We start from the raw sequence: 14,872 nt of genomic DNA, 5'->3' as shown, positions 1-14,872 counted from the left end.
TAGCAGCGTGTAGCAATCTGAGTCCCGAATTTCTTAATAGTATTTAACAGCATCTCAATTACATTCGTTGCCTTGCTGCTACTTGGTTTATAGCAACCTCAGGCTGCGTGAAAGTCTCAGTAGCATGGAGATTCGTAATTTTGCATCAAAGATATTCGATGCTCACATGATACGCACGTGAGCTGAAGCTTCTGGTGCAGATTGCTTGGCGAGATAAAGTTGATCCCAACCTCAGCTTCAAAGCATAAGCCACGGCATCATCCATCACAGCAAGACACCCGCTCTCTTGTCTCTTATTCCCACGACCTAGACTCCCCTGTTCTGAGACAAAGAAGACCCCTTTTCCCTTGGTTGCTCCTGGACCTGCCACGGATGAAAGACATCTCTTCTCGGGAACTTCTACCTTCTGGCCGAGGAGGTGAAGGTACTTTACTATGTCGGAAGCACTCTGCCTCTCTTTCCTACATCTCCTCACAATCATGCATCTTTCATTCCATCCGAGGCTTGAAGCCTTCCAAGACTACTGATCGGTCAGGATAATTCTCAAAGCGGGGAAGTACGGTCCTCTCAAGTGTCCAAACACAGGCCTCCACCACAATTCTAACCTCATTCGCAAGATCTCCAAACTGTGGCGTCCACAGCTTTGTATCTTTTGCTAAAGCATTGCCTCCACAACCCCAATCTTCATCATCCTCGGTACACTATCAGGTGGTGATCAGTCTTGGCGAAGAAAAGAAGGCGTCCGTAGCGGCTGATCATGCTGTCTTGGCCGATCATCATCTCCCCCGTCTGGCAGGAGCCAAGATCGTGCGATTCCTCCACAAAGAATCATTTTAACCTTAAAACCCTTTTAGGGGTCTTTGGCACGGCTCGAGGAAGCCAAGCCTGTCACTGGTTGGGGGAAATGGGATCATCGCTCCCCGCTTCGTTAGGTGTTGGCAGTTGCCGCCACGATGCCGGTATCTGAATAGCTTCATTTAGCTCGGCTACTAGTACATGACGGCTGGGAGAGAGGCACCAGGAGGCAATGACATGATCTTTTGACCCGCCTGATCTGCGAATATAAAATGGCGATGATTTCCTTCATGTCTTGTTCGAATATGATTTCCATCTATTACTTCCTATGAACCATCGAAATGCGTCTTAATACCCTTCTCAATTTCTTTGGTGCCGCAGCGCTGGTAGCCAGTGCCCCACTAGCACCAATTGTCCAAGTTCCCAATGTTGCAGATATCATTCCCGACAAATGGATTGTTGTCATGAAAGACATTTCAGACTCTGCTTTCGCGACACATTTAGCAAACCGCGACGCAGCTGTCGTTTCCGGAACAAAGTCAACGTTCAATCTGGGCAGCTTCAAAGGATACAGTGGAATTTTCAGCCAAACTCTAGTCGATCTCCTCACTTCAAGTCTTGATGTAAGTTCTCAATACATTCATTTCTCAACCATAATACTCTCTAACAACCTCACAGATCGCCTGGATCGAACCCGACACCAAAGTCCGCACCCAAGCCCTCACAACCCAAGCCAACGCCCCTTGGGGTCTCGGCCGTATCTCCCACCGCGCAAAAGGCTCAACAAACTACATCTACGACACCTCCGCCGGCGCCGGAACCTACGCCTACGTAATCGACACCGGCATCTACACTGCTCACACCGAGTTCGAAGGCCGCGCCACCTTCGGCGCCAACTTCGCTGGCGATGGCCAAAACGTAGACGGCAACGGCCACGGCACACACGTCGCTGGCACCATCGGTTCGCGCGCTTACGGCGTTGCGAAGAAGACCAATCTCATTGCTGTCAAGGTCCTCGATGCTAGTGGGTCTGGAGCCACTTCCCAGATCATCTCTGGTATCCAGTGGGCTGTCAACGACATGAAGAGCAAGGGACGCGTTGGGAAATCCCTCGCGAACTTGAGTCTCGGCGGTGCTTTCTCTCAAGCCACAAACGCCGCTGTTGCATCTGCCGTTCAGCAAGGTCTCTTCATGGGCGTTGCTGCTGGCAATGATGGACGCTCTGCTGCTTTGACATCGCCAGCTAGTGAGAGGTCTGCATGCACCGTTGGAGCGACAGATAGGAACGATGCGAGAGCTTCGTACTCGAATTATGGCTCTGTTGTCGATATCTTCGCCCCTGGTACGGATATCCTTTCTACGTGGAAGAATGGTCCTACGGATACCAATACCATCTCTGGCACATCGATGGCTACGCCTCATATTGTTGGATTGGGTGCTTACTTGATTGCTCTTGAGGGTAGGAGAGCACCTGGACCATTGTGTGAGAGGATCAGGAGTTTGGCGACGAGGAATGTGTTGACTGGTGTCACTCCTACTGGCCTTGGTGGCATTCTTAACCCTGGTCTCAGTGGAACTCCAAACTTGCTTGCCTATAATGGCAATGGTGCGTAAAGGCTGGGAAGTGATGAATGGGTTGTACCAAGTAAATTAAAGCATATTGTAATATCGGAGATTGTTCATAAACATTCAAACCTCAATTATCATTCACATTCGCGTCATAATTTACCCATTCTCGCTCTCTCGGGCATTGTTCGCGTTATGTATTCTTAACATCAGAACAGTACAAAACGCCTATACTCGCTCAATCCGTATACGGCCAGCATTATTTCTTTCCCGATCGTCGCTTCAAATCCTGGTCATCCCTAGGCTTCCCTAATCCCTGCATTATACGCCCCTGTAATGTATTTCCATGATGGAAAAGTCTCCTATTGGTATAGTAATAATCCTTCACACACGGCAGACCCATCTGGTCCCACTTGTGGTAAGCTTCAAACCCACGACGACAGGCGTCAATCTGCCATCTCACTCCTTCATTGGTAGGATCGGAGCTCGACTTGACTTCCAGCCAGAGTCTCAATGTCGCGGGATTCTTTGGTGCCTTTGGTTTTTCCTCAAGCTGGAATACTACAGCGGGGAAGAATCGACATATCTCTGCAAGTGCTTGTCTGGATTTCCCTAAGAGCTTGTCTTTTGCCCGTGAATCCGTAAACTCCAGTGGTGGGTATGGTTTCTGGGTCCGGAGATCGATATGAGCCTTTGGTACGGCACCGGTATTCAATGCCTTGACACCATCTTGGGTACTGGGACGGATTTCGGTGGCGGGGAAGGTGTATCTGTGGATTGCAGCAGCAGGATGACTTGGGACTGCCTTCTCAGCGAGCGCCTGCCAAGAACCGGGCATCGATTGGGCTGGAGGGGAGGGACGTCGCTTGCGGCGAGGTTCAACCGGAGATGGCGATCGGTATCGCGAATCTCTGCGGGGGTAGGAGTCATGACCACGTTCTAGAGATTCAAGACGATGGTCTATGCGAGATTCCCATCTTGGGGATCGAGAACGAGGCAGACGGTCCCAGTCTCTGGGAGGGTATAGGTCCCCACGTCGTCGAGGAGACCGTGAACGGGATCTTTCTCTGTATGCATTCCCCCTCTCCAGTCCTCGACCACGTTCTTTTGTGACTGTTGGTATGACTGGTTGTCGACGAAGGGCAGGACCATTGATGGTGGGATTGTGGACAGGGCTCACACCAGGAGCAGATGATGACAGGAAGAGCCCTCGAGCCGCGGGAAGTATAGAGGGTGGAGGAGTAGCGGTCGACAACTCGATAGAGGGGACAACTCTGGGACCAGGAAAGAGGTGAAGCTCGTCAGTTCCCCCTACTACCAGTCAGATGATGCGCCAAACTCCTTAGTGACCTAGTCGAAGCAAACTTACAGAAATCAATGAAAGTTCTGCGCTCTGCAAGGTACTGCTGGACATGAACTGGCGCATCGGATCGTTCAACTTTCACAGCCCTCTGATTATCTTCGACCGCTGCCCAGATCTCAAATTCTGTGATGGGCTTGCCAGCTTTTGCTGGAGAAGTGGCGGCTCGCTCGAGGAGCCAGGCCATTGGTGAGGAAGCCATCGAAGCGCCACGAGCACGGCTCAGAGAAAGAGATGAGCTCGCTGGCAGATTTCAAAGCTGTTGCGAGTCGCGTCGGAGTTGTTGATGGTGGGGGAACAGACAAGGTTGAAGGAAGCTGTGTTCGGTGTTGATGTTAAGCTCTATGTAGTTAGCGCGAAATTAGCCGAAAATACTCCTTCCGCAGTTGAATGTCCCAAGAAATATTTAGGACTTGAGAGAGAAACTGATCCCAAAACAGGTACAAATACGTATAATTGAGGTGTTCGTTATTGTTAGGACTACTAAAAACATTCAATGAATTACATGTTTGCCTGGGTTTGCTTGCTTTTCGGGCGACCACTGGCTATCACATTGAGGAACACCAACGCGGTTAATGGCTGCATGGAAAAGTTTCTTGATAGGACTGAAAGATTTTTTTTCGTCTATCATTGTGAGTGCGTACAATTTTGCTTCACGATCATGCATAACAGGGCGAAAGAAGAACCAAGTAATGATGTTCGTTACATAGGGTAGGAGGAGAAAGAGTCGCACAGGTGCTGAGCTTCTCAGCTTTGGACCGTCAATTCCGGACCAAGTTGACTCAAGTTGCTCTGCTCATGACAGATTCAGTTTCCTTCAGATCATGGACCTTTCCCTGGTCTCTTACAGTTTTCTCAAATGTTCCAAGCATTCACCTCAACACATCCACGACAGGCTCAACGAGTTTGAAGAGTTTTGACGTCTTACCTGTATGGATTTGAAAGTACCAAGATGCAGTTATGACATTATATAATACAAACAAATAAGCCCAAGCAGCGAACGGCCAGCGGATCCTCGTCGCAACGGCACGTGCTCTATATCATGTGTCCACAACGGTTCCTGGGGATCTAAAAGAATAAACAATCCGTCCATAGTCTAAATATACTGTTTATGATCATGATTGGCTGTCAGAATGGCATCATAGTCGTGAGAAGCCCATGTTAAAGGTACCCAACAAATGCCAGACGGTCATCACGTGAGGTAGCGCGAGCCTCCATTACTACGGCTAGTAATTTTTCAACCAAGGCACCTGCAGCACTAAAAACCTCAACGAGAATCATCTCAGCGCCCTCTAACTATTTTTTCTATGACTTGCGACATCGCAATGTGCTTAGTGGGTACCCAGAGAGCGACTGTTCGATCCGCCTTATGTTCATGTGATTCGAGTCATCCAGAATCTGCCGCTTTGACGAAGGAGCCTCTCGCTGGCCTCATCAATGGCCATTCTCCCTGGAGTCAGTGCAGTTGATCAACTGGTACAAGTCCAATATCCATCATATTGGGACCACCTTCCATAAGTGATCAGGGTCTTGAGGGTCGATCGATTGCGCGCGGGGCGCTATGTCAAGTGAAGATGAACAGCACGCATGGGACGGGCAGGATTTCCCAGAGTTTGACTCCAACTCTACGCACAGGAAGAAGCTGGTAGTGACTGAACATGGTCATCTTGGACCTCAGACGTCTAGTAGTGAGCCTTAACGGAATTTCGAGTGGTCCTGACCAAGAGCTTGGAGTGTCAGCCTCGTCAATGCCACTCGACAGATCATACAATATCATCAATTTCCAGAGACCTGAGATAAACAAGCTTGTTAGCTTCTGCAGCGACCGTCAGGAAAGAGGCCTCGCGGTACCAACGTGAGCGCTGCCAAACACATCTGATCACTCATTGACTTTACCTTTGACAGATAGTTCGACACAGAGCTGGCAAATATTCTCTATAGGTCTTTCTATGTCAGAAACTTCCATTAGTAGGCGGAAATTTCTTAGCAGTGGCAGTGTACATCATATTGCACACACAACGATGATTCGCAATTCGACAATCCGAGACGGTCATTAAATATTTCAGCAAGATCCAAGCAACAATAAAATCCTCGATTCAGCCGACACTTTCCATGTTGTTGCCGAACTCTTTCCCCCAAAAGCAGACGAAAAGCTAGAGTGTTCATTAGAAGCCAACGCATTCACAGCATTCCAGTCATGAGAGGAGCCTGGAGAAGAGCCTGGACGCAGAAATCGATGCTCAACATGTGTTGAAGCACGCCGTTCGCTTGCCACACCACCAACACCTTACTCAGAAGCCTCTTAATAATTGGATTTGTCCAGTGTCTTGTCAATTACTTAACTCAAAGTTCAGGAGTTGATCGAATAGAATTTTTGACTCTTCACTCCATATCTTTATTCGACACCGTTCGGTTCAAATTACAGATTAAATCATTAATTTCGCGCATTTGCAGATCGGTCATGCCAATCATACGTTAGTTTTAAGTCCTACATTTTGGGTTGTTTCTGCTTTCCAGTTCAAGCAAATGATTTCTCAGTTCCCAAGTAGTGTATTTCTGTTGTCTTACCCCTTTTCTCAAGCGAGACAACACGCAACTAGGCTGAAAGTTCAGGAGGCGCAGATCCACGCCCATGCTTATCATAACCGCACCTGTCACTCAGCCTTACGGAACCAGTATCAAATGAGTAGTTGATGGTGGCGTTCAGCCCTACCTATATCATATCCACTATACCCACGTGATAATTGCTTGTACCTAAGTACCTCTTCTCCTTCCAAGCTGTTATCTCCAATCTAGATGAATTGCTTCCACGCATGCTTCTCATCCAGGGGCTTTCTCAATTCTATTATATCTGCCCAGCGACATGTCAAACCATAAGAATGTCCTCTTTCCCCGTCAGCTTCTCGTTCGGCGGCCCCACTTGCGTAGCTGTCCCCCTTTTCCAGATTCACAAGTCCACAAACACATTGGAAAAGCGGCGCTTCATCCTTCCGCCTATCTAAAAACGTGGCGGATCGATCCCTAAGAGGAAGGCAAGTAGCACAAATCGCAACACGAAGAGGTGTGGCTTCAAGCATTCAGCCCAGCGCATGCAATGCAGGCCACTTAATTAACACCTCCACGTTTTCCATCCCTGGTCGAAGGGTGACTGGCTGCATCCTCTTTCACATATCAATATTATGATTTCTGTTTCGATATCTATCGGTCCTTTTTATCCGCACAACACAATCCCTTTCTCATCTTGCTAGAATCTTGGAAATCCTAATCTTGCTCGCTGTTTTTAAAATTACGGTCGGCAACTGTTTTGCTCGGAAAAGGCGCGCGCATCTAGGCACAGGAAAGGACAGATAGACATGGGTGCAAGCAACGTTACCACTCACTTAGCAGTACCGAAAGACGAACGACCAACGGCGCAACGCTGATTAGACCGTGGATCCCGACAGAAGAAATGAGTTGAGATGAGGTGCAGAATCCCATCTCACTAGAAGAAGCAAAAAACGTGTCCGGGGTAAAAGGGGCGGAGGTCCCGAGGAAAGGATTCAGCAATCAGAACGCACGCCGCCTGTTTAATGCCTGCTTGTTCGGATGAATGCAACTGCAACTGCAAATGCAGGGCGCAGGCAGCAGGGTCAGAGGTTCCAGTTCCAGCGGAACGAACCTGTTTCGAAACCAAAAACATCCCGGTACCAATCGGAGTCTTGTTTCTGCTGTTTTTCTAGAACGCTTTTATTTGGACGTCTCTCGTCGATGTCGTCACAGAGGGGTTCGATGCATGAATGCTGGCCAGTCAATATGCCACCATGGAGGAGAAGTTAAATGGTACATCTTGTAAGGCTGGACAGGGCTGTCGATGTGTCTCCAACACGCTCTAAATCCCGATCTGGGGCTTCTTCCACTTGCAACAAATGTCGTGAGAGGCTGTTTTTAGGGTGGTCGCGACAACTCTGGGGCGGCTCGCGGAGGCATCCGTCGTCGGTTGGGGAGGTTTTGGGCTTGTTTGAAAACGTTTAAGCTCGTGCGAACAGCGCCATCAACGCTGGTTTAGCGAACAGGCCTTCCCTGACTTCGATAAGAACAGACGATTGAATTTGGGGCTAAAGTGCCTATCCGTGTGCCGTTGGCAGCACTACTGGTGCTGGTGATGCTGATGCTGATGGGGTTGGGGTTGGGGATTCGCAGGCCTATCCTGTCCTTCTGATTTCTGACACCTCGATTGAACGACTTTTGTCGCCGTGCACTTTCTTCCAGAAGCTCTGGAGTCGACCGCCAGTAAGCCCCATGATATCTATCGCTTCATCATTTGACATCGCACGAAACCATCAAAGTCAACCCCCACGGCGGAGTCGCTGCCTCCCACGCACAGGCGGCAGCGTCACCATAACTGTATGTTCCTGGCCTGACGGGAGGATCTTGCTGGCTTGAGCAATATCAGATTCCATTAAGGTGGATTCGCTGGCATGGCTTCGAACTCGGGTAGAAGGCAAAGGCACTGGCACTTGCACTGACGCTCGGCGCGGGCCCCATGTCGAGCTAATTTAACCCGCAGGTGCCGGTATGTGAGGCATCAGATGAGGCCCCAACTGTTCGAATGGGTGCTGCGGTCAACAGTTCGTGCCGTTGGGGAATCCCGATTAGTCCAGTCGTTCAAAGAATGGCGTTGGGAGTTTGTCCCTACTGGATGGATGTGCCCCATTGACTGGGGGCCGTACAGGGGCGTTACCACTCTTTGGATGCTGATTAAGTCCTGACAGGCACGAATCTGAATCTGCCATCGGGCAATAGTTTGGCGCTTGCTTGGGGGCCTGGTAAAGAAGAGGGGAACAGCATGGCATAAGAGGCCAGGGCAGGGGACTCTGGAAAGGAACGGATGCATTCGGGAGGGGGGCCATGGCCTCGAGTTGGGAGAGTTAGGGCATGACAGGCATTGTTTACTCCTACTGGCCTGTACCGAACAGGGCACAGCAACTGTGTTTGTGGCAGAGCTGTTGCAGGCTGCCTTCTGCATTACAGGTCTGCAGTAGCCAACCCGTACCGAACAGACCCATTTATTGGCATATGTTGTGTTTCTTCCATTTCTGTCACATCAGGGGGCGGCCGTTGCGAAAAGGCGAAGAAGAGGAAGAAGGCTCGCTCAGGAAGGCTAGAAAGAGCTGCACTACTCCTCATTTGGTATACCTGCGACGCATTCCGACTGCTTATGGCCACTGTCCGGGAGCGGCACATGGTTCTCCCCCATGCTGTCTGTCTCCTTCGAGAAGCCTATCCTGGGCACCTCAACGGCTTTGATATATCCCTATCGATGATCACCTTCAGAAACGAATTTAGGCAACTGGAGCATGGTCCAATGAGCAGCGGCTCTTTCCAGTGCAGGAAGGACTATCACCAATGCAGATCACGCGCCAGCCACGTCTGCTGTTCTAGATGGCCATCGTTTGCTGCCAGTGCCAGCCAATTGAGCCAGCCCAGACCTGGAGAGAAACGATGGGATTACACTGCCGTTACTCTAGTGGTGACGGGGGGATGGCATGGCTTAAGGACGAGGAGAAGACACTAACATGAACAAGCGATCCCATCCCCCTCCAGCCCATCCCATGATAGGTATCCCCATCATTCCTTGCCCACTCTGGCTGGGCTCTAGAGAATGCGGAAGGAAGTTAAAGCCATGAGGCTTTCGGCCCCTCAAAAAAAGTTTGGCCCCTATGAAAAATATGACCCTAGCTCCCCTTGCTCTGAACCACGAATCAATGCTTAGCACCATACCAAGCATAAGCTCATTCTCAGGCCTTCATCTATCTTTTCTCCCCATGCCATGCCTGCTTGCTTGCTTGGTCTGAGTGTAAACATGATCACCATTGTTCTGTGCGCTTGAACTCTGGCTCGTCCATCTTGTTTCGTCTTCTTGTTCGTCGTTACCGTCACTCTTTATTACTCTTTCGGTCTCCTTTCTTCCCTGCTAGAGGGGGAATGTGTCGATGTCCATCACGCAATCAGTAACGATGGCACATATAAAGCCAGAAGATGGTGACAATTCCATCTGGCAAGGCTATAGTCTACATCCTCCCCATCCGACATCATCACAAGGCCCTGCATACGATTCGGCTTATCACTCCCCTGCGATGACAATTCCATACCATGGTCGACCTCAGAAAAGCAACTATCGATCCCTGGATATACCATTCAGCCACGCACGACCAGCTTTACGGAATGGAAACGGGATACTGACAGCTTCACCTCCATCCTTGAATACGCATCATAGCTATCCATCACTCAAGAGAGCCTTCCACGATGATTCGCCATATGGAGACCACATCCAGAGCTATAGGGACGACTTGCAAGATATCCCAAAGCCGAGTATCAACCAAGATCACAGACTCCTCTCTTTTGCCAGACTGCCTGAGAAGAACACCATACTGGATGGCCAGGGAAGAGTACAACGTATTGACCTGGCAGCGCAAATCCATGGCATGTTTTTCTTGTCTGAACTGGCGACGCCAGCAGGAGAGAACATGATGCAACCAGAGTTGACATGTTATCGACGGAATCTTTTCCAAATCTCTGGAAGTGTCACTGCAGCAAGAGGCGCATTATCTGTACTGACAGATCGCGGCGAGAGAATCCCCATCGTTTCTATGGAGGTGGTCATCTCAGCAACAGAGTCGGTCGACGGCCATATCGTCAAGTTGATTGTGATCCCTTGGAAAACTCCACCTCCCAACTCTCCAGAAATCCCAACCGGACAGGAACACGAACCAGCGCCGATACCACTACTGCCATTTGACGAAGGTCCCGATGCGCATAGTGATTTCACAGTGTTTCCGATTGCCTATCGAAGGTTGCAGTTCCGAATCGCTACTGCGAACAACGGACGAAGGAGAGAACTTCAGCAACACTTCACCTTGCATCTGAATGTTGTTGGGACGCTCGCGAATGGGACGAAGATGAATGTGTGCGAGACATCGACGTCGCCGATTGTGGTGAGAGGAAGAAGTCCAAGGAATTTTCAAGCAAGAAAAGAGATTCCTCTTGTTGGGTCATCATCTTCTCGTGGACAACCACCGGAACTCCACGTTACTACGAATGTAATGCCTAGCCTTGCAGTTTTGGAGGGAAAGGCTAAAATGAGCAAGCCGCATGTTGTTGAGCTTCCTAGGTCGCAGTTCACCTTTGATTCGAGCACCATTTCTGGATCCCCTTCAATGGTTCGACAGTCGTAAGTCATTCCCTGCGCAAAGTTCCTCGCACATACAAATAAGCTATTACCTTTGGCCCCCGATACCCTCTCGCAGTGTCAAAGCAGAAGATGAAACAAACGCTGACAAGAAACAGAACTTACCAATCTTGGAACACGGCACATACTCCGGACCATACTACGGCACCAAATACACCCAGCTACCCTGCACCATCTCTAAGTCTTGACTCCTACCTGCAAGTCAACAATACCAGCAACCCAGCATCAGATCTCCACTCTTCCCACCCTCCATCAACAACGATGCCAGCGCCCCAACCCCCAAACCGCCAACACTACACCTACCACCCACCATCTTCAGCACCAACCAGTGAGCCCCTCCGTTTCATAGACAACAATCCACGGCCTGCCAAATCTCCACGGCATGCCGCACCCGCTGAAGTTCCTCTGCCTCCACTGCCTTCAAATGGCAATTATGAGTACGGATCGCGGTATATGCCACCCTACAGCAGCAACAATAACACCAACGAAGCTATGCCATCAAGAGCACCAGATTACTTTCCACCGACTCAACAGCAGATGCAATCTTGGACCAGTGGACCGGATACGAGTGTGGTTTATGGGACTAGTCAAGCGCCTGGTGTGCATCATTATGAGTTTCCCAGTGAGCAGTACAAAGAGGAAAGTGCGCCACAACAGCCGCATTATACTTGGAATTCCGCCTGAAGAAAACAATTGGCAGCTTTTGGACGAATTCAATGCCTTGAGGAGGTCGATGTGGCGTATTTTTACCGAAAGGACAACAGCACAACCTATCATTACAAAAACTACATAACGTTCATCAGTCAGCATTGGGCCCTTTAACAGCACATCTTTTTAATTCAGCATATACGATAACCGGAAGTGGGCATAGAAAGGAGGATTGGAAGGGGGAAAGGAATTATTCCAAAATGCCATGTTGAATGGATAATGATGTGGGATTCAAGAAGGGAGCTTTCGACGGGGAGTATTGGGAAATATGGGTTGGATATACGACGAGCTCATTGGCTAGGGGATTCTTCTGGAGGCGTAACATTGGCATCAAATGGATTGTTGGACTTGGTTGAACTCATTCATGTGGTTAAGGAGATGATGGAAACGGATTGGAAGTCTAGCGGAAAAGCAAGATACCCCGAGTACACTCCATAATTAATTCCCATAACTTTGAAACCTCCAACTTGATCTCATATGGTGATTTAAATATGTTTGAATCCGGATTGAATTTGCTGAGAACTGTAGTCGCTGATGTTGAGGACTCGAAACAAAACAAACCCTCGGAAACGAAACTAAACACCAACAAGAAACGAAACACCCGACCATACATATACCCAGAAGTGTCCTTGCAAGCATCAACAGGCTGAAACACAAACTGACAGCCCCGGACCCAACAGTTCCATTATCAAACACGGCTATGCAACAAGCATCGCCCAGTCAATCAATGCGAACGATGATTGCGGATGCTTAGCTTCCCTAACAGACAATGCCTCCATCCACTCCAAACGATGATTCATTCAATGCTACACCAAACCTACCAACGCATCCATCCATCTCACCACACCATGCATGAATCCTTCCCGTCTGTGACTGCAACCCATAAAATCTAGCATCTCGGTTCATTTCCTGCCACCGCGCGCATTGCCCCAGAACTTGAATTGCTAGAAACAATGGTAACGAAGACGGATGATCAGGACTCAAATCCAAGATTATATGAGACAGAGGTATAACGCATTTCGAATTTTAATCACTAATCATTAATTCTCATTCGCATTGTGCAATCTGCCACCTCTATTCAATAAACCGTCAATACATCCTATCCACAGTAAGGCCCGCATCTGAGGAACTGAAAATCCGGAAATCCTCCCTCCACCAATAGTGGATATGGTCCACTGTCAGTTCGTTGCACAAAAGGGAGTACCGTAGTTCACCGGTCCAAACGTCCCCTCCCCTCTCCTACCCAACCCAGGTAGAATCGCCAAGCGCTTCCAAGTGTGGTACAAGCTTGGACCAGAGTCTAGAAAACTCAATGCGACGCCACCGCCAAATAATGCCATAACATCGCTCTCGTATCAGATCATATCATATGAGCAGCGATCGCAATGACCCGCGCTGCGCACGTAACACATCAGATCAAATCCCATTGTTACGTCTCATTTATTACGGGTATCCTAGAGCCAATGATCACCATACCGCGACATAATAAGTATTGATATCGCCAAATCGCCTCACCGCAGCACCACGACACGGATTAATGCAAAAATAAAACCTTGAAAACACGATTTCTGCTGATAAAAAAGGGGACGGGACGGAACTCAAGTCTGCCTCGCGCCAAATGAAACACGTCCATGCAAAGTAAACTGCATATCTTGTGCCCTCCTCCCCCAAGCAAGCAATCGATCGATCGTCGTCCTCAAGCCTCCAGTAATCTAACGTAATCACATGTCGACCAAAGTTTTCGAAGTCAAAGAACCCATGCCTTACGAGCAAAGCAACCGACCTCAAGATTTTCACATTTCCGGTACTCTTCGGAGATCGGAAAATTACATCACCTGTTCGCCTGCCACCACCGATCTAGCCATTTGCCCCCCGGCTACCCCCGGTTGCTGGTGAGAGAGAAAGAGTCCGTAAGACGGAGCTCATGTCAGTTTTTGGGGGATCGGCTCGAATCGGTATCGGTAGTTGGTTCCTGGGCGGTTGTTCTCGGCCGTTATCCGAGTGTTTTGAACGAAAACAGATGTTTTGAATTTTTTTCTCTCTTCGGCTTTCTTTTCGCACGTGCTGAAAACGGTTTTCCGTTCTCTAGGTTGATCTTTTCCGGATATTCTCTTGACGCTCACTATTGAATGTATGGACGGCCCTTTTTTTGTTGCCTTGAGCCTAACCGTTGGAATGGAATGTCTTGCAAAAAAGGCTATCCACTTCTTCCTATCCACCTTCCATCTACAGCCATACTTTATTCAGTCTTGACTCATGGGGACTGACGATGGGGCTGGCAAACTCCAGGAACAGGACGTTTACTGAGCCGTCAGAAACCTACCCTATCGAGTGGAGAGGATCCATTGTCAAGTAAGTTCTTTGAACGAAAAGGTAATGTATAATGTAGCATCGAATGCCGCAACGGAGAAGTCCCAAATCCAACACCGGAATAAGCCATCCATCAAAACTGTAAAAAACCACATGCTCGGACTTGGTTGTAATAGAAGTCATCATATCGTTTCTCTTCAGGTCATCGCCGTCTAGGTTCATGGCCTCGGTAAGGCGCAAAGACAGGTCGTGCAAGACATTGCAGCGGGTACATGGAACAAGGTTTCAAGCCCTCCTTGCCCCCTGCTACATGTCCCTGTGCCTCTCTCTCTGCCCCCCTTGTCCTCATCCTCCATCCTAGCCCTCGTCTTCGTCACCATCACCCCCCTGGTCAGAAACTACAATCCCAGCTACGTCTGTGCCACAGGATGAACATTCCGAGCCAAGAATAATTCGTTACTTTCCATATCCCTATCCCTATCCCTATCCATATCAATATCAAATTCACAAATAATCCGCTAATTCTCCGGTCCAAAATCCAACCTTTCCTTTGATAACCGATCAAGAAAAGCTGCGCGCTAGCTCGACCTCGCTTCGGCGGGTAAATAGACTTCTGGATGGCACAGCAGGAGCGGAAAGGTTAGCGCAACGGCGGAGTGGAGGTGGGGCCGCCGGTGCAAGCGAGGTGTGGAAGGAATTTAGTTGTTCCGCTCTGACAGAATTGCAGTTGCATAAGGAGCTACTACAGAGAGAGAGAATCTCCTATATAAAGGGGTAGCGTACTCAGTAGTACGGCCTACAGTACTGAGTCTACGCCTATAATCCCTATATTTCTAATAGCCCCCCTATTCTTTATATCTGTAGTAAATAGAGCCTTCTAAAGTAGTATAGCGCTGAATATTCCC

At 49.1% G+C, this 14,872-nt stretch overlaps 4 protein-coding genes across 4 annotated transcripts; 3 read left to right on the top strand and 1 right to left on the bottom strand.

Moving 5' to 3' along the window:
- Positions 1 to 53: 53 nt before the first annotated feature.
- SUB7 (subtilisin-like serine protease) lies at positions 54 to 2,513 on the top strand. The gene is made up of 2 exons (XM_058506456.1): positions 54 to 1,418; positions 1,474 to 2,513. Exons 1-2 carry the CDS (start codon positions 1,137 to 1,139, stop codon positions 2,407 to 2,409), a joined length of 1,218 nt encoding a protein of 405 aa, XP_058357184.1. The 5' UTR covers positions 54 to 1,136; the 3' UTR covers positions 2,410 to 2,513.
- A 107-nt stretch (positions 2,514 to 2,620) lies between these two features.
- On the bottom strand, positions 2,621 to 3,923 carry ONS95_012838 (uncharacterized protein; the record flags this gene model as incomplete). The annotated part of the gene is made up of 2 exons (XM_058506455.1): positions 2,621 to 3,672; positions 3,731 to 3,923. The coding sequence occupies 2 exons, from the start codon at positions 3,921 to 3,923 to the stop codon at positions 2,621 to 2,623; spliced, it is 1,245 nt and encodes a 414-aa protein (XP_058357183.1).
- A 1,215-nt stretch (positions 3,924 to 5,138) lies between these two features.
- ONS95_012837 (uncharacterized protein) lies at positions 5,139 to 6,033 on the top strand. The gene is made up of 2 exons (XM_058506454.1): positions 5,139 to 5,576; positions 5,631 to 6,033. Exons 1-2 carry the CDS (start codon positions 5,380 to 5,382, stop codon positions 5,776 to 5,778), a joined length of 345 nt encoding a protein of 114 aa, XP_058357182.1. The 5' UTR covers positions 5,139 to 5,379; the 3' UTR covers positions 5,779 to 6,033.
- A 3,684-nt stretch (positions 6,034 to 9,717) lies between these two features.
- On the top strand, positions 9,718 to 11,633 carry ONS95_012836 (uncharacterized protein; the record flags this gene model as incomplete). The annotated part of the gene is made up of 2 exons (XM_058506453.1): positions 9,718 to 10,931; positions 11,048 to 11,633. 2 exons carry the CDS (start codon positions 9,718 to 9,720, stop codon positions 11,631 to 11,633), a joined length of 1,800 nt encoding a protein of 599 aa, XP_058357181.1.
- Between the last annotated feature and the right edge of the window lie 3,239 nt (positions 11,634 to 14,872).

The sequence above is a fragment of the Cadophora gregata genome (genome assembly GCF_030347475.1).
Source record: "Cadophora gregata isolate MNR1 chromosome Unknown scaffold_7, whole genome shotgun sequence".
Classification (NCBI taxonomy): domain Eukaryota; kingdom Fungi; phylum Ascomycota; class Leotiomycetes; order Helotiales; family Ploettnerulaceae; genus Cadophora; species Cadophora gregata.
The sequence above is the reverse complement of the archived record's forward strand: the minus strand, read 5'-3'. Positions and strand labels throughout refer to the sequence as shown.